This window comes from Artibeus jamaicensis, unplaced genomic scaffold (genome assembly GCF_021234435.1).
Source record: "Artibeus jamaicensis isolate MK-2021 breed Jamaican fruit bat unplaced genomic scaffold, CSHL_Jam_final contig_391, whole genome shotgun sequence".
NCBI lineage: Eukaryota > Metazoa > Chordata > Mammalia > Chiroptera > Phyllostomidae > Artibeus > Artibeus jamaicensis.
Window position 1 is genome coordinate 1,626,739 of NW_026521814.1, and position 13,673 is coordinate 1,640,411.

The 13,673-nt window shown below is 36.3% G+C and overlaps 1 protein-coding gene across 1 annotated transcript in view; it reads right to left on the reverse strand.

The window, feature by feature from the left end:
• KCNH7 (potassium voltage-gated channel subfamily H member 7) overlaps positions 1 to 13,673 on the reverse strand; it is a 470,253-nt gene that overhangs the window by 18,661 nt on the left and 437,919 nt on the right. Inside the window, exons 11-12 of the mRNA XM_053665157.1 lie at positions 11,131 to 11,336; positions 6,565 to 6,658 (exon numbers count right to left, since the gene is read on the reverse strand). Of these exons, the coding sequence (XP_053521132.1) occupies positions 6,565 to 6,658; positions 11,131 to 11,336 (300 nt within the window). The remainder of the gene's footprint in view (positions 1 to 6,564; positions 6,659 to 11,130; positions 11,337 to 13,673) is intronic.

The following is a 13,673-nucleotide window of genomic DNA, read 5'->3' on the forward strand; positions in this document are numbered from 1 at the left end:
TCCTGGTCCATCATTTACAATGAAAGTTGAAATGACAATCTATTTGTGGATTAAAAATAAAAACTGCTCAAGCTTGGCCTGGAGGTTGGCTGATGGAATACATGAAATTGGGCTGAATTGAATTAAAATTAGCTTCCAGGTACCTTTAGATTTTAATGGCCTGTTTTGTTTCTGCCTTTTCCTAAAGTGGATTACCTGATGGATATTAAATTGTATTAGGGACTATTTTTTCTTAATGCCCTTTTGATTCTATGTAGAAATATTATTCTGAGGGCAGTAATGTGAAAGAGTTTAACATTTCTTCTTTGATAGAAATTTTCCCCTTTGATAGAAGTGAGATTGTATAATCACTTGTTACCATCATTTTACAAAGAAAAATTTTTGCCTTGAATTTGCTTTCCAATTTAGATGACTGAAAACCATGTTTTTTAAAATTCTTTTTTTTTCTACAGGCTAACAGTTCATCTTCTTCTTTCTCATAGGACCCAATTCTATGAACCCAATCTGAACCCAATTCTAAAGCATTTGTGATCATCTCTCTCGGTTTTGTGGGTGTCTCTCTGGGTTCAGAATGAATTGAAGAGCACAGAATCAGAGGGTTTTGATGGAGTGACTGAGCCATCTAATTTAAGAATAACAATGTAAAATTCTTCCATTTGAAACAATTTGAGAAGAAACACTTGTGCCCCATCTTTTATGGAATCTTTCTCTCAGATTAATTGCCATTTTTATTTGTTAGACCCCACAGGTAGACTCATTTTTTGGTCAAAGAGAGACATTTAATGTGTCTTTCAGCATCCAAATTCTAGATTTCCTACTGGTAACAATTTTGAAATAAGCTGAGTGTTTCTTCGGTCAGATGTATTTAAAAATTCATTTCACTAGAAAATTCAAGTCTGAAACATATTTCATTTGATTTCAAGTGCCTTAGTTCTTCTCTAGTTTCAAAGAATGTTGAAAGAAGGCTAGTGTCATTTCTATAGAAATGCAAGATAAAAAATTTAAAACTACCTTAAAAATTAAAATAAAGATACATTTGTATATTGCTGAAATGGATAACAAAAATTAATTACTATCTATTATTGGAGAAGATATTCCAAAGTAATGTCAAAATGTAACACCAATATATTTAAAGACTTAATTTAATAAAGTTATAATTATGCCTATTCTCTAAATATGAGTATAACCATGTATATATTTACTCCTTACTGCAATAACTTTCATAGAAATTGTTTTATTTTGGAGAAACACTTTTAAAACTTATTGACTTTTGGATGACCATGTGAAATCACTAAAACAATATTACAAAGCGATAAATGTATTCCTATCCGTTGAAATAAAAAGTGTCATAGGTTCAAGACATTTCTACTCTCATTTCATAGAACATTACATTTTTTCAGTTGAAATATATAGAAGTGCCCATTTTAATAAAAATTATATGGGTAGGAAAATGAGAAAACGGCAATGTTCCCTCCCCAGTCTCATGATATATGATACGTCTCAGAGTGGGTTCCTGTTTCCAAAGGAATGTGTGGCACCACCCGCTCCAGGGCAAAGAGGATGATGAATATTCTATTCACTTTAATTTCCACCCCTTTGGTTGGCAAAGGAGCATCTTTAACAGTATTTTACTTTCCCCCTGCTTTTTGGATCTGTTGCAGTGCAGTACTTACTGGCTTATTCTCTGACGAAAGGTTACCAACTCCCTAAATCAGTCGTTAGTAACTAGTATGATACTGAATTTTCCATCCTTAGAAAGAGTTGAGCAGAATATTCCAAATATTTGGTCACAAAAATGCCATTGGTAAAAAATATATGTGTGTGGGTGTGTATTTGTATCTCGTTTGCTGTTATGCAGTGTGGTGCAAAGTGGGTTTACAGTGGTTTTACAGCAAAGTGGGTTTACAAAACAGTTTATTCTTGTATTGTTATTTATTAATTATTGCATTATTTTCCATACAAACAACTGTAAATCTACTTTTGCCACACCTGTACATTCTATTGTATTAATATATTATTTATATTATAAAATAGAAAGAACATAAAATTTTAAAAGAAATATTTTCAAAATGGATCATATTGACACACTCTGAAGTACATACAATCAGATCTAACTTTAAAGATTACTTAGAGACTATTTTCAAAATCTTCCACATGGCTAATACCTTATTTATTTCTATTCTGCCTAACCATATTATAAATGCTTGTGGCCACTAAACAGGTCATTAAAGATTTGTTTTTATTCTTCACTTTCTGTAACTATACCATTTTCCTTCCATCTCAGGCACTATAGAACCTCCTTGGACAATGTCCCTTGTAAAATTAGGAAGGTCCAGGACACCTACCTCCATGCCAGAAATTTAGGAAGGAAGGAGAGCTAACTAGAACACACATTAAAAAAATACAAGATGTCCTTAAATTTAGAACTAAACTGACAGCTCTTTCCTGTTGGGAAATGAGTTTATTTTTCCAGAAGAAATGTGAAGCTCATGAGGACAAACCACTTTGATCAATAAACTCATTTTAGGAGAGAAATGATCTAACATGTTAAGCTTCCATTTGCTCAAGTCAACTTGTCAGAGGTTCTGTTTATATCTATTAGTTTTAAATATATCTTTTTGAATATAAGTTCCTTAGCACCAAGAGGTAGGAAAGACTGGAATGGGGATGGGGAGAAATGAAAATTGAAGCCTGAAGAGTTTCAGTGCCTTGTTGAGTAGGTAAGTAGTGAGAGGCAACACAAGACTCAACCTCTGTCTGCCTCCAGGGTCCAGCCTTGCATACTTCCCTCTGGTTCTTTATGCCCTTCCTAATTAATTTGCAGTCAGTGCTCTTGGATGTCCACCTTCAAGGTATTGTTTCACATGAGCAGTAAACTAAGTCTTAAAATAATCAATGCTTTTCATAAGTTGCTTTCAGTTTATATAGCCCCATGTCATTTAGCATCAATTATTTTCTGAAAGTTCTCTATTTTTTATAGTTATATATGCATGTTTTTCTTCTGGATATTGATTCTATATCAAGAAGTGGAGAATGTGTGGCTGATTCCTGCACACTTCTCTACAGCACCATGGAACCCTGAAACCTGGGATAGACTGTGAGGCTCAGGACAACTGGAGTTAACTGTGTTTTCATATTAACTTAATCATGCTTACTCACTGAAATAGCGGGAAAGGTTGAAGAGCTGCAGGGAGGTAGGCAGATTCCTTACCATCTATACTTTATATAAAATGGTCTTATAGACTAAGTCTATGATTGGGGGGAAGTTTTCAGAATCAGTAGAAATGTCTAGTTGTTATGAGGACAGGGTGAATTGCAACATGCTCTCAGGACCTTACCAGTAATAAAAATATTAGATTATTTAGCCCAAGAATGAGGAAATGAAACAAGATTAAAAGGAGGTTTAATAAATCTTCAACTGTTTGGCAGACATTATTATGTAGACAACATTGTCAAGCTGTTCTTTACTTCCAGCAATATCAAACAAGAGATTAGCTTCAGGATAAGAAATTTAGATTAAGTCTATGGAAGAACAAATTAATAGTAATGCTCTGATTTTGGAAAATGTTACTGACATCCAAGATGGCAGAGGAGTGAGCCAAAGCTACACTAATCTCCTCCTAGGACTAATCTGGAATTACAACTAAATTGTAGAGAATTTCCCAAAATAACCATCAGAACACTAACTGGAGAAACCTTATAACCATAGACAGACAGAAGTAACCAATTCCTTCACCACAATGAGACTGGTAGGGGGTATGGGGGAGGCATGAGAGGGCTGGCTGGGATACCATAGATGGCAGCTGAAATTCGAGAGGGATACTGCAGTGGCTGGAGGGTTCCCCCTGAGAAGTACGGGGTCTAAACCCCAAGCTGGGCTCCTTGGCCTATAGCACCAGAGCTGGAAATGAGCTGGTTTTGTCTTTGAAGACAAGAAGGTAAAGTCCAATTAAGATAACAGTGTTACCGAACAGCAAGTGAGGTCCTCCTGCCTGCCACCACCCTGAGACAAGATTCTGGAGGCAAAGGTCTGGTGATAAAGGAAAGGAGTCTTTATTCAAAAGCTACACAATTTTGGAATGACAGCTTTCTGCATACATTTAATAATCACTTAGAGCTGTCAATTAAGACTAAAATTTTTAATACCTGAGTTCCCCTACTATTCCCCCTGTTAGTTTTTAATGATTTTATTTCTATAGAATTAGTTAGTTTATAAACTAAAACAACATAAAATACAAAAATGGCACAACTTTTGAAGAATGTCAGTCCTCTACCTCAGAGATAAGCCCCTTTAGAACACCCAATGAAGAATAACCCTGTCACGCTCTGCCAGGTAGAGCTGTGCCTGAGTTCCTTCCCATGCAAAATACTGCTTGCTCATTGAGAAATGCAGGCAGCTGCAGCAGGACCATCCAGGCATCCTCAAGGTAGAAGAGCAGGAGAACAAGTTTTGTTTTAAATCTTCTGGCCCATAATTTCATGCACTTTTGAAGGCATTCAGCTTCTCAGCCAATCATGTCCCAGACTGTTTACCATTGCCTGACCCCTCTCCTCCCCAGTGATCTGATCAGATCTCTCTGTATTGATAATATAGGCAAAAACACAGAAACAATTTACATGAATGGGAGGGCAATATAGAGCAAGTTCAAGCAAGTAGATGAGCTCCCCTAAGGAGAGAATTCAGAGAGAAGAAAAATGAGAAGAAACTTGGATTAAGAAGGCAAGAGGAGGAAGAGAATCACAGGGAAGATGGGTGCATTTTATTTTCTTTAATGCATTAATTGTTTCAAAAATATTTGTTGTACACTGTGATGTGGCAAATACTGAAAGGTGACTAAATATTTACCACCTTCATGGGCTTATGATCTAAAAGCAGAAAATACCTATGAAATAATGATGCAAATAAACAGAATACAATTAGAATGCTACAATAGAGAGACGTTGATTGTGGAAAGCCAGGTTAAGTAGTGATAGAAAGGATAGTAGTAGATCAAATTGAAGAGGTGGTTACAGACCACCTTATTAAGATTTTAGGACATGGAAAGACCTTAAAGGGCTTTAAGTATGTGGGTGAGATAGACATAAATGCATTTAGAAAAATGTTACCAGTTTTCCAGCATGGAGAATTGATCAAAGAGAGGCAAGGTGAGTTAGCATGCTCTTTCAGTATTCTAGGTAACATTTTGGTAACTTGGCTCAGAGTTGTGGCGATGAAGATGGAAAGTATACTGAAACCAACCTAATTTGATGACTAAATGGAGATGTATTGGAGGTAACAATAATAAGACTTGTTGCCAGAGTTGACAGAGAGGTTTAGAACCTAGGTAGGTATCTGGCTTGTGCAACTGATTTATGATGGTGCCATTTAGCAACCTAGCAACTGATGAAGAGGCAGGTTTCCAGGGAGATGTCATGAATTTAGTTTACAAAATCTTCAGTTTAAGCTGCTTTTGAGATTTCAAGTTGATGGTTTAATAGGCAGAAGTATGAGACAAAGTTTAGATGGTCTGGGATTAAGAAGCAATTATGCACATTTCCTATGTAAGAATATAATAAAACCGTAGGCATAAATAAGATGACCCAAGGAAAGAGTATGATACAGAATATGAAGAAAAGAGGGCCTAGGGCCATGGCTTGAGAAACTCTAATAAGTAATGGACCAGTTTAGAAGATAATAATCCTATATTCATATTCAGGGAGTTAGTGCAAGTAGGAGGCAAATAGGAAGAGTGTAGTGTTGCAGATGCCAAGAGCAGAATATACAAGAAGAAAGGACCTGGTTTACAGTGATTCTGCTAACAGGCCAAATAAGGTGAAGACTAGAGTGTCTGTGGATCAGCATGGAGCAAGAGTGGAGGCTCCTTAAGGAAAGCCTTCTTCCACCTGGCCAGGCACAATTAGATGCAGCCTCATTTGGGTTCCCACTGAGGTGAGCTTAATCTAGTTACAGCACCTACCACTTCTATCTGAAATGATAGAGTGTGGGTCCTATCTCTTCCTACAGAGGGCAAGGCCTCTTTTACACAATTTGTTTCTCAGAAATGGGATAGGTCTTTAAAAATGTAAGTGTTAAATGTATGTTTATTGTATGTATGAGTAGAACATAAAGAATCGTTAAAAGGACAGAAAAACCTAGAGAGGACAGGAGTGGCAAGTGTCTGCGAGGATATGAGGAAAAATAGAACTAGCAAATATCATTCATGTGTGTGAGAGAATTGAGCCCTTGGCCTTCAAGGAGAGTCTTCCCTGCAGAACACCCAGTTCAGAACTCTGAGACATAGCTTTTCCATCGTTATTAATCGGCTTCTTTAAAAACAAAAGCAATCTGCTCTATTCCTTTATCTGTGATGTCCTTGTAGTAGACATCAGATGGCTTTGCTGAATGACATCACTGAAAGCTGTCAGTCAGAAACCATATCATTAAGTACAGAAAGAAGCAAAGATTTGCCTTTCTCAAACCCAATTACAGTTTCCCTTTGAAATCAGAAGGACAATGAGCAATTAAGTAAGAAGAGCTAATAACTACATGCTCTACATTCCAACTTTATTAATAGAATGAATTACCTGTCTCTCCTTCACTATCAAATGATAGTTTCCTTCTTCGCAGTTTGTCTCCTTCAGAGTTATTCATGGACTGTGATCGTAGCAGCAGGTCTGCCTTTGGTGATAGAACATGAAGATAAAATGAAAGATTATTCAATTTGGACATAATGCATTCTCAGTAAACTCTTTACTATTTCATATAATTTCAACCACTTGAGAATTATTAGGTGCAGGCAAACAGCTAAGATGCTTTGCTTATTGATTGTCTCTAAATTATAAAGTAGATTGATACAATAATTCTGATAGTTTCGCCATCTGAAGGGAAATTATAGTTTTAGAAGTTGTTCATTAGAAGTGTTTGGGAATGATGTTGACGATATTTAGAGACAACGTGTTTCTTGAAGTGAAATGTATTTTATGTAACTTGGTAAAGTTAAAATAAAAATAATAATAATAATTTTAAGAACTTTGAAGAATGTGTATTACTTCGGAGAAAATGTGAACAAATTATAATTAGCTATGATGTTTAAATTACATGGTAATGATTGGAAGGTGGTACATTTACACAATGGAATACTACTTGCTGTAAAAAAAAAGGAAATCTTACCCTTTGTGGCAGCATGGATGGACCTGGAGAGTATTATGCTAAGTGAAATAAGCCAGTCAGAGAAAGACAAATACCATATGATTTCACTTATATGTGGAATCTAATGAACAAAATAAACTAATAAACAAAACAGAAACAGACTCATAGATACAGAGAATAGACTGACTGCTGTTAGCATGGAGGGGTGTTGGGGAGCTGGGTAAAAAAGGCAAAGTAAGCAAATAACCCCCCAAAATCTCACAGATATAGACAATAAGATGGTGATTACCAGAGGGAAAGGGAGGTGGGGTGTTGTAGACCGCTCTGCCTGGTTTTAGGAATTGTATCTCGACCCCTTGTGGTTAAGGGTGAGAGACAACCTTTGGAATGTGAGCCACAGGAGACAAAGCCTGTGTCTGATAGCAAACACTGCCTCAGTTTCCTCTCCCTGCCCCCAAAGCTTGGCTGGAAGTCAATGACAGGTAAGACCCTTCACAGTGGGGGAAAACCTAAGCCAGACTCGATCCTGTGGGAGGCCTTCATGGAAGGACTCCGGGGGGCTGCGACAGGGAGCAATGGACTCTTGCCCCCCACGCTTTGACATAGCCTGAGTCCCCATGTTCTCTGAGAAGTGCTTCTTGGCTCTAATTCCCTTAAGCCTGAATACCTGATGGGGAGGGGTGCAGCTCCTTGCCTTGCTAGAGCGTGTCCTGGGGGAAAATCTAGCATCACAAAGACTTCCTGACAAACTTGTGAAATCTGCTCTACTAAGAGTGCTTTCATTCATATGTTAAGGGATCAAGCAGGAAGCGCTAAAACTCTCTGCCTGACAGATTCTGACTCAGACTATCTACTGTTTGATCCTTGCTGCCCTGTACTCCTGTGTATTACAACCCAATAAAAGTCTCTAGAGGAGGGGGCTCAACTCCTTTTTCCCCTGAGAAACTGGCCACTGCTCATGGCCTTTTTCCTCTGGAAAAATGGCCACCTGTCCTCCCCAAGCAGATCACATCATGTCTCAGTCATGTCTACTCTCATTTGTGGAGGCAGGGAGGACTTTCAAGGAAAGTTGCCCTCACAGTGGGAGAGGTAGAAAGGGTAAAGCAGGGATAAGTAATGATAGAAGGAGACTTGACTGGGGGTGGTGAACACACAGTACAGTAAACAGATGATATTTTATAGAATTGTACACCAGAAACCTATATAATTTTATTAACCAATATCACCCCACCACATTCAATAAAATACACAAAAAATAAACTAAAGTTCACAACAATTAATATGCTAAATTTAATAAACCCTATGCTTTGAACTGTTTATTTTTCTCCCAGTTCCTCCTCCCTTACCCCTCTTGTTCACTTTGTAAAATGCCAGTCTTGTAAATATAAAGGTAATCTCCTAAATAAAGAAAAAGGAGGCTCTTGTTTTCTTTGCTTGGTCACTGACTAAATTTTTATGTAGCGATACCTGTGGTAGATGTTTGTTGTCTTCCAGGCAAACTCAGAATAAGTTTGGTAACATTAAACTGGGATTTGATAAAATGCTGAAGTAAAACCATTATTAAAACATGCTAATGGTAATTTGAACATCTTACTACCTAAATATTTTTTAACTTTTCAGAGTTTTGTAAAGAATTAGCTGAGCTGAGCTGGTGTTTCACATACCTTAGTGACCTTAAAAGTCAAACTAAAAATTTTTGTGTAGCAAAGGAAATCATCAACAAAATGAAAAGACAACATACTGAATGGGAAAATGTATTTGTTAATGATACACTCTATAAGGGGTTAATAGCCACAATTTATAAAGAACTCATACAACTCAACATCAAACAATTAAACAATTGAGAATGGATAGAAGACCTGAAAGACATTTCTTTAAGAGGACACACAGGCCCTGGCTGGTGTGGCTCAGTAGATTGAGTGCCAGCCTGTGAACCAAAGGGTCACAGGTTCGATTCCCAGCCAGGGCACATGCCTGCATTTCAGGCCAGGTCCCCAGTGGGGGCCATATGAGAGGCAACCAGACATTGATGTTTCTCTCCCTCTCTTTCTCCCTCCCTTCCCCCTCTCTAAAAATAAATAAATAAAATCTTAACAAAAAAAGAGGACATACGAATGGCTAAGAGACATATGAAAAGATGCCCAATGTCACTAATTATCACAGAAATGCAAATTAAAACCACAATAAGCCATTACCTCACATTTTTCAGAGTGGCTATCATCAATAAATCAGTAAACAACAAATGTTGATGAGGATATGAAGAAAATAGAGAACCCTAGTGCCCAGTTGAGATTGCAAATTGGTGCAGCCACTGTGGAAAACAGTACGGAGATTCTTCAAAGAAGTAAAAATAGAACTACTGTATAACCCAGCAGTTATATTTCTGGGTATATGTTTGAAGAAATCTAAAGCACTAATTCAAAAAGATATATGCACCCCTATGTTTACTGTAGAGTTATTTACAATAGGCAAGATATAGAAGCAACTCAAGTGCCTATCAATGCACAATAAATAGATACAGAAGTGGTATATGTTTATGCAATGGAATATTACTCAGCCATAAAAAAGAATAAAATCTTACTTTGCAATAACATGGAGAAGCTAGAGGGTATTATGCTAGTAAAATCAATTAGTCGGAGAAAGGTAAATATTATATGGTTTCACTTATCTGTGGACTCTAAAGAAAATAAACAAACCAAATAGAAACAGACTCATAGATACAGAAAACAAACTGAAGGTTGCTAGATGAAAGGCAGGATGGGTACTGTAGTGAAAATAATGCAGGGATTAAGAAGTGCGAATTAGTCACAGGGATGTAAAGTACAGCATAGAAAATATAGTCAATAATATTGTACTAAGTATATACCGTGCCAGGTAGGTACTGTGATTAGTGGGAGGATCATTTTATAAACTGTATAAATGTATACTCATTATACTGTATACCTGAAACTAATACAAATAATATTGGATGCAAACTGTAATTAAAAATAAAAGAAACTTTTTATTTAAGTTTATCTTTAAGTTTTTCACAATGTCCGGAAATGACTGTAGCTCTAGGAAGAATTACATCTACCAACTTTTACCTAATGATTGACTTGAGCATCTGTTTTTCCAGAGAGTATATAGTTAGCATTAAAATACACGGACAAGTTTCAAAAGTCCGACAGTTCATATCTGACAATAAAAAGTATTTAGAATTGGAGTTGGTGTTATAGGATGTTGGGGGGAAGAGGATGGAGGAATAATCTAGTGGGTTGCAGCGTAAGTTCTCTATTCTTAAAATAGTAGTAGATCATAGGATATATTTTCATAGTGGAGGAGAGTGAGGAATATAAGGGCTATACTCTCAAAACTCATTCCAGGTGAAATTGTATGTAGAATCATTTAGCATATTTTTATTATACTATATGTTATTTGTTCTGTGGTACTAGTTTTAACTCATGTATAAGTCTGATTAATTTTTACCTCTGTGATTCGGAAACTGTATTAAATATGGACTTAAACTAAAGTAAGTTTAATTATTTTATTATTATTAAAAATACATTGCTAACCAATAAATGTGTAAAAGATAGCTAAAAGAATAGCTTCACTTCTGCATAACATACACTTGTTTAGGGAATTTTCAATAGTCTAGAATCACCAATTTCTTACAAATAGTTGGCACACCCAATACACACCAAGGCTATTTAAAATCAAGTATGTAACCTAAGAGTTCTTAAAAGGTCAAACTTAACTGACCTACTTAAAGTTATGTAGTATATTTCAAAGAAATGAGACTGAATTAATTCCCTATAATTTAGAAATTTCAGACGAGATCGGGTACGTTCAGGGCGGTATGGCCGTAGAAATTTCAATATTAAGTTGGCTTTTTAATTCCGGATATTCAGAATTGGTAAAATTTTGCTACAGTATTTTGCTTGACATTTCAGGGGTATTTGAGCACCCCGAGAATAAAATAAAATGTCAAAAGTACAAGAAATAAGAAAACGGTTAACATATACCTTTGCACTCTCATGTCTTAGGTTGAAAGTCAGCTCCAGGTTTGTGAGAAAGTGATCGGAAAACTCGGGATACATGTCCAAAACCTCTAACAAGTCTTCTCTCTGGATCTTGTGCAAGTCACAGTATGTGAGAGCTCTCACATCTGCATTAGACTTTCCAGGTTTGGCATAAAGATGAACCATTTCTCCAAATATATCGTTTTTCCCTTAAAACAAGAAAAAAGAAAAGAAAATAAAAAAATCTGAATTTAATATTTTGTTTTTCCTAAAAGTAGATGAGAACACTGACTAACTTCTGAACTGCAGATTTTGAATGTAAACCCTATGGCCAGCAGACCCTTGAGCTGCAGAATACCTCAGTCATGTTCGTTGAATGGGGTCTGCCTCTTAGCGCACTGGTCCTAATATAATCCCCATTATTTTCTTGTTTTGCTTTTTTGGCTAAACAACTGGAATGCAGCAAACATGGTTTTAGTCAGCCACGCCCCACATGGCTGAAAATCCTTCTTGCCATATAGTAGGTGTGGTCTAATTTTGTCAATCGGAAAAGGTGGGTCAGATTCATGAACTTTCTGTCTTAGGATGGTCTCTGCAGGAAACGCTGAGCATGGGGCCCTGGTGCAACACTTTCAACACTTTGACGACAAGGGGTACAATCTGAATATACCCTGTTTCCCTTAGTAAGCACTATCGGATTTGCCTTTACTGAATTTGTCTAATTGCTTAATAAATCTAGTTATATTTTCTGAACATATACAGGCATGCTTTTGTACCACACGGCCTTGATTCTGAAAGTGTTTCCTAGCATTCTTGCCAAGCATGGAGTTATTTCAGTGTCTGGATTCTGACAGGCCTTCTCCATCCCCTCTGCCTGGCCTTACACCACCTGCTTTGCCAGGCCCTGTTGAATGGTAGGATGATAGTGACAATAACAACAACAAATGCTCATTGAGGACTAAGTAGGTGCTAGGCACTGTGTCAAATGTTTAGGCACATTATTTCATTTAATACCCCAAATAACCTCATGAAGAAATTACTAATTATTATCTGATTTTTATTACTATGGAAAGGGGATTAAAGAGTTAAACTGATTAAGTCAAGGTCACCTTAGTTGGAGGAGAGAGTAACCATGATTAAATCCCATGTATTCTGACTCCAGGCAAAATCTCTACATACCTCTTATGTTTAATTTCCCCCCGATATTTCCTCTGAATGTCATGGCCACTTAGATTTTTCTTTCTCTGAATGTCAGAACATTTAAAAATTGTACCTGTGAAATATGTACTTAGTAACTACCACTATATTATTAATTGTATAATTTTTAAAGATCCTCAATGGCAGTATAAAATAGTACTTTCTTACATATATCCTGAAGCTTCTTTTCATATTTGAAAAAAGAAACTTCCTGGATCTGTTCATTCTATTTTGTTAGACAAGTTCATATATACCCAACCATGCAAACTATAAGACTTTGAAATAATAAAGGTCTAACTAATCAAAAAAATGCTGTAATGTTCTTATCTTAAATGTGAATTTTGGGGGAAGAAATTGGATACCATATCTTTATAATAAAAATGGATATTAGAGTAATATATTAACTTTAATTTAAATGCATGCTTGCATTTAAAAAATAGAATTAATAATCATAATTTGCAAGGATTTTAGTTGTAGATTTAAATGAAATGATCAAAAGAGAATCTCTTTTAGTTTTTTACAATTTTGATATGTCAGTATAGGTGTCATCAAAGAAAATCCCTGATTAAATTCAGCATGGGCTTTGCATTTTAATTAGCTTAAGTGACTGTAAATGAGCAAAAAGTAAGCCAGTCTACATGTATACCTTAACTATACTCTTTCTAAAGAAAGAAGGCATATTACTTTCCTGTAGAAACTGACTCTGGCTGATTTAAAGATTAGGAAGGCAGTGAAGCATGCTCCTTCCCTGCAGTATCCCAGAGCAAACCGTCGAAGGCCAAATCTGGTGAAAATCCTATTGTATGTTTGCTAAGTGACTTAGAATACGTTTTTATTCTTGTGTGCTTATTGTATTGTAAACTGAATTGTGCGTCTTGTCAAATTTAGAAAAAAATTTTAAGGCTGTTACAATGATAAAATTAACAAAATATATAGAAATCACTCAGACATCTCCACTTGTGCATTGGGTTCTATGCAATGCCATAGGACCATACTCTGGTTCTGTGCAGAAGAGAACAGACTACATCCTTACCTTTTTGGATGTTAACATCAATGAAAGAAAATAATTGAATTATAAGCAGACCTGCATTTAATCCACAGGGAAAAAGTGCAAGTGATTGAAAACACTAAAGGGTGAGGATGGGTGTTGCTAAGGGTAGCCTGAGGTTGCAACCTACTGGCTCAGGGGTAGGAAAGAACTGACCTTTTCCTCTGCAACCTTGTTTGCCCCTGCTCTCATGATATGCCAAAGAAGGCTTACAAGTTACTCTGGCTAATTTTTTTTGAAGAGACAGATTGGACAGATGATTCTCTTTTGCACCCAAACCAGTTTATCACTAATTATAATA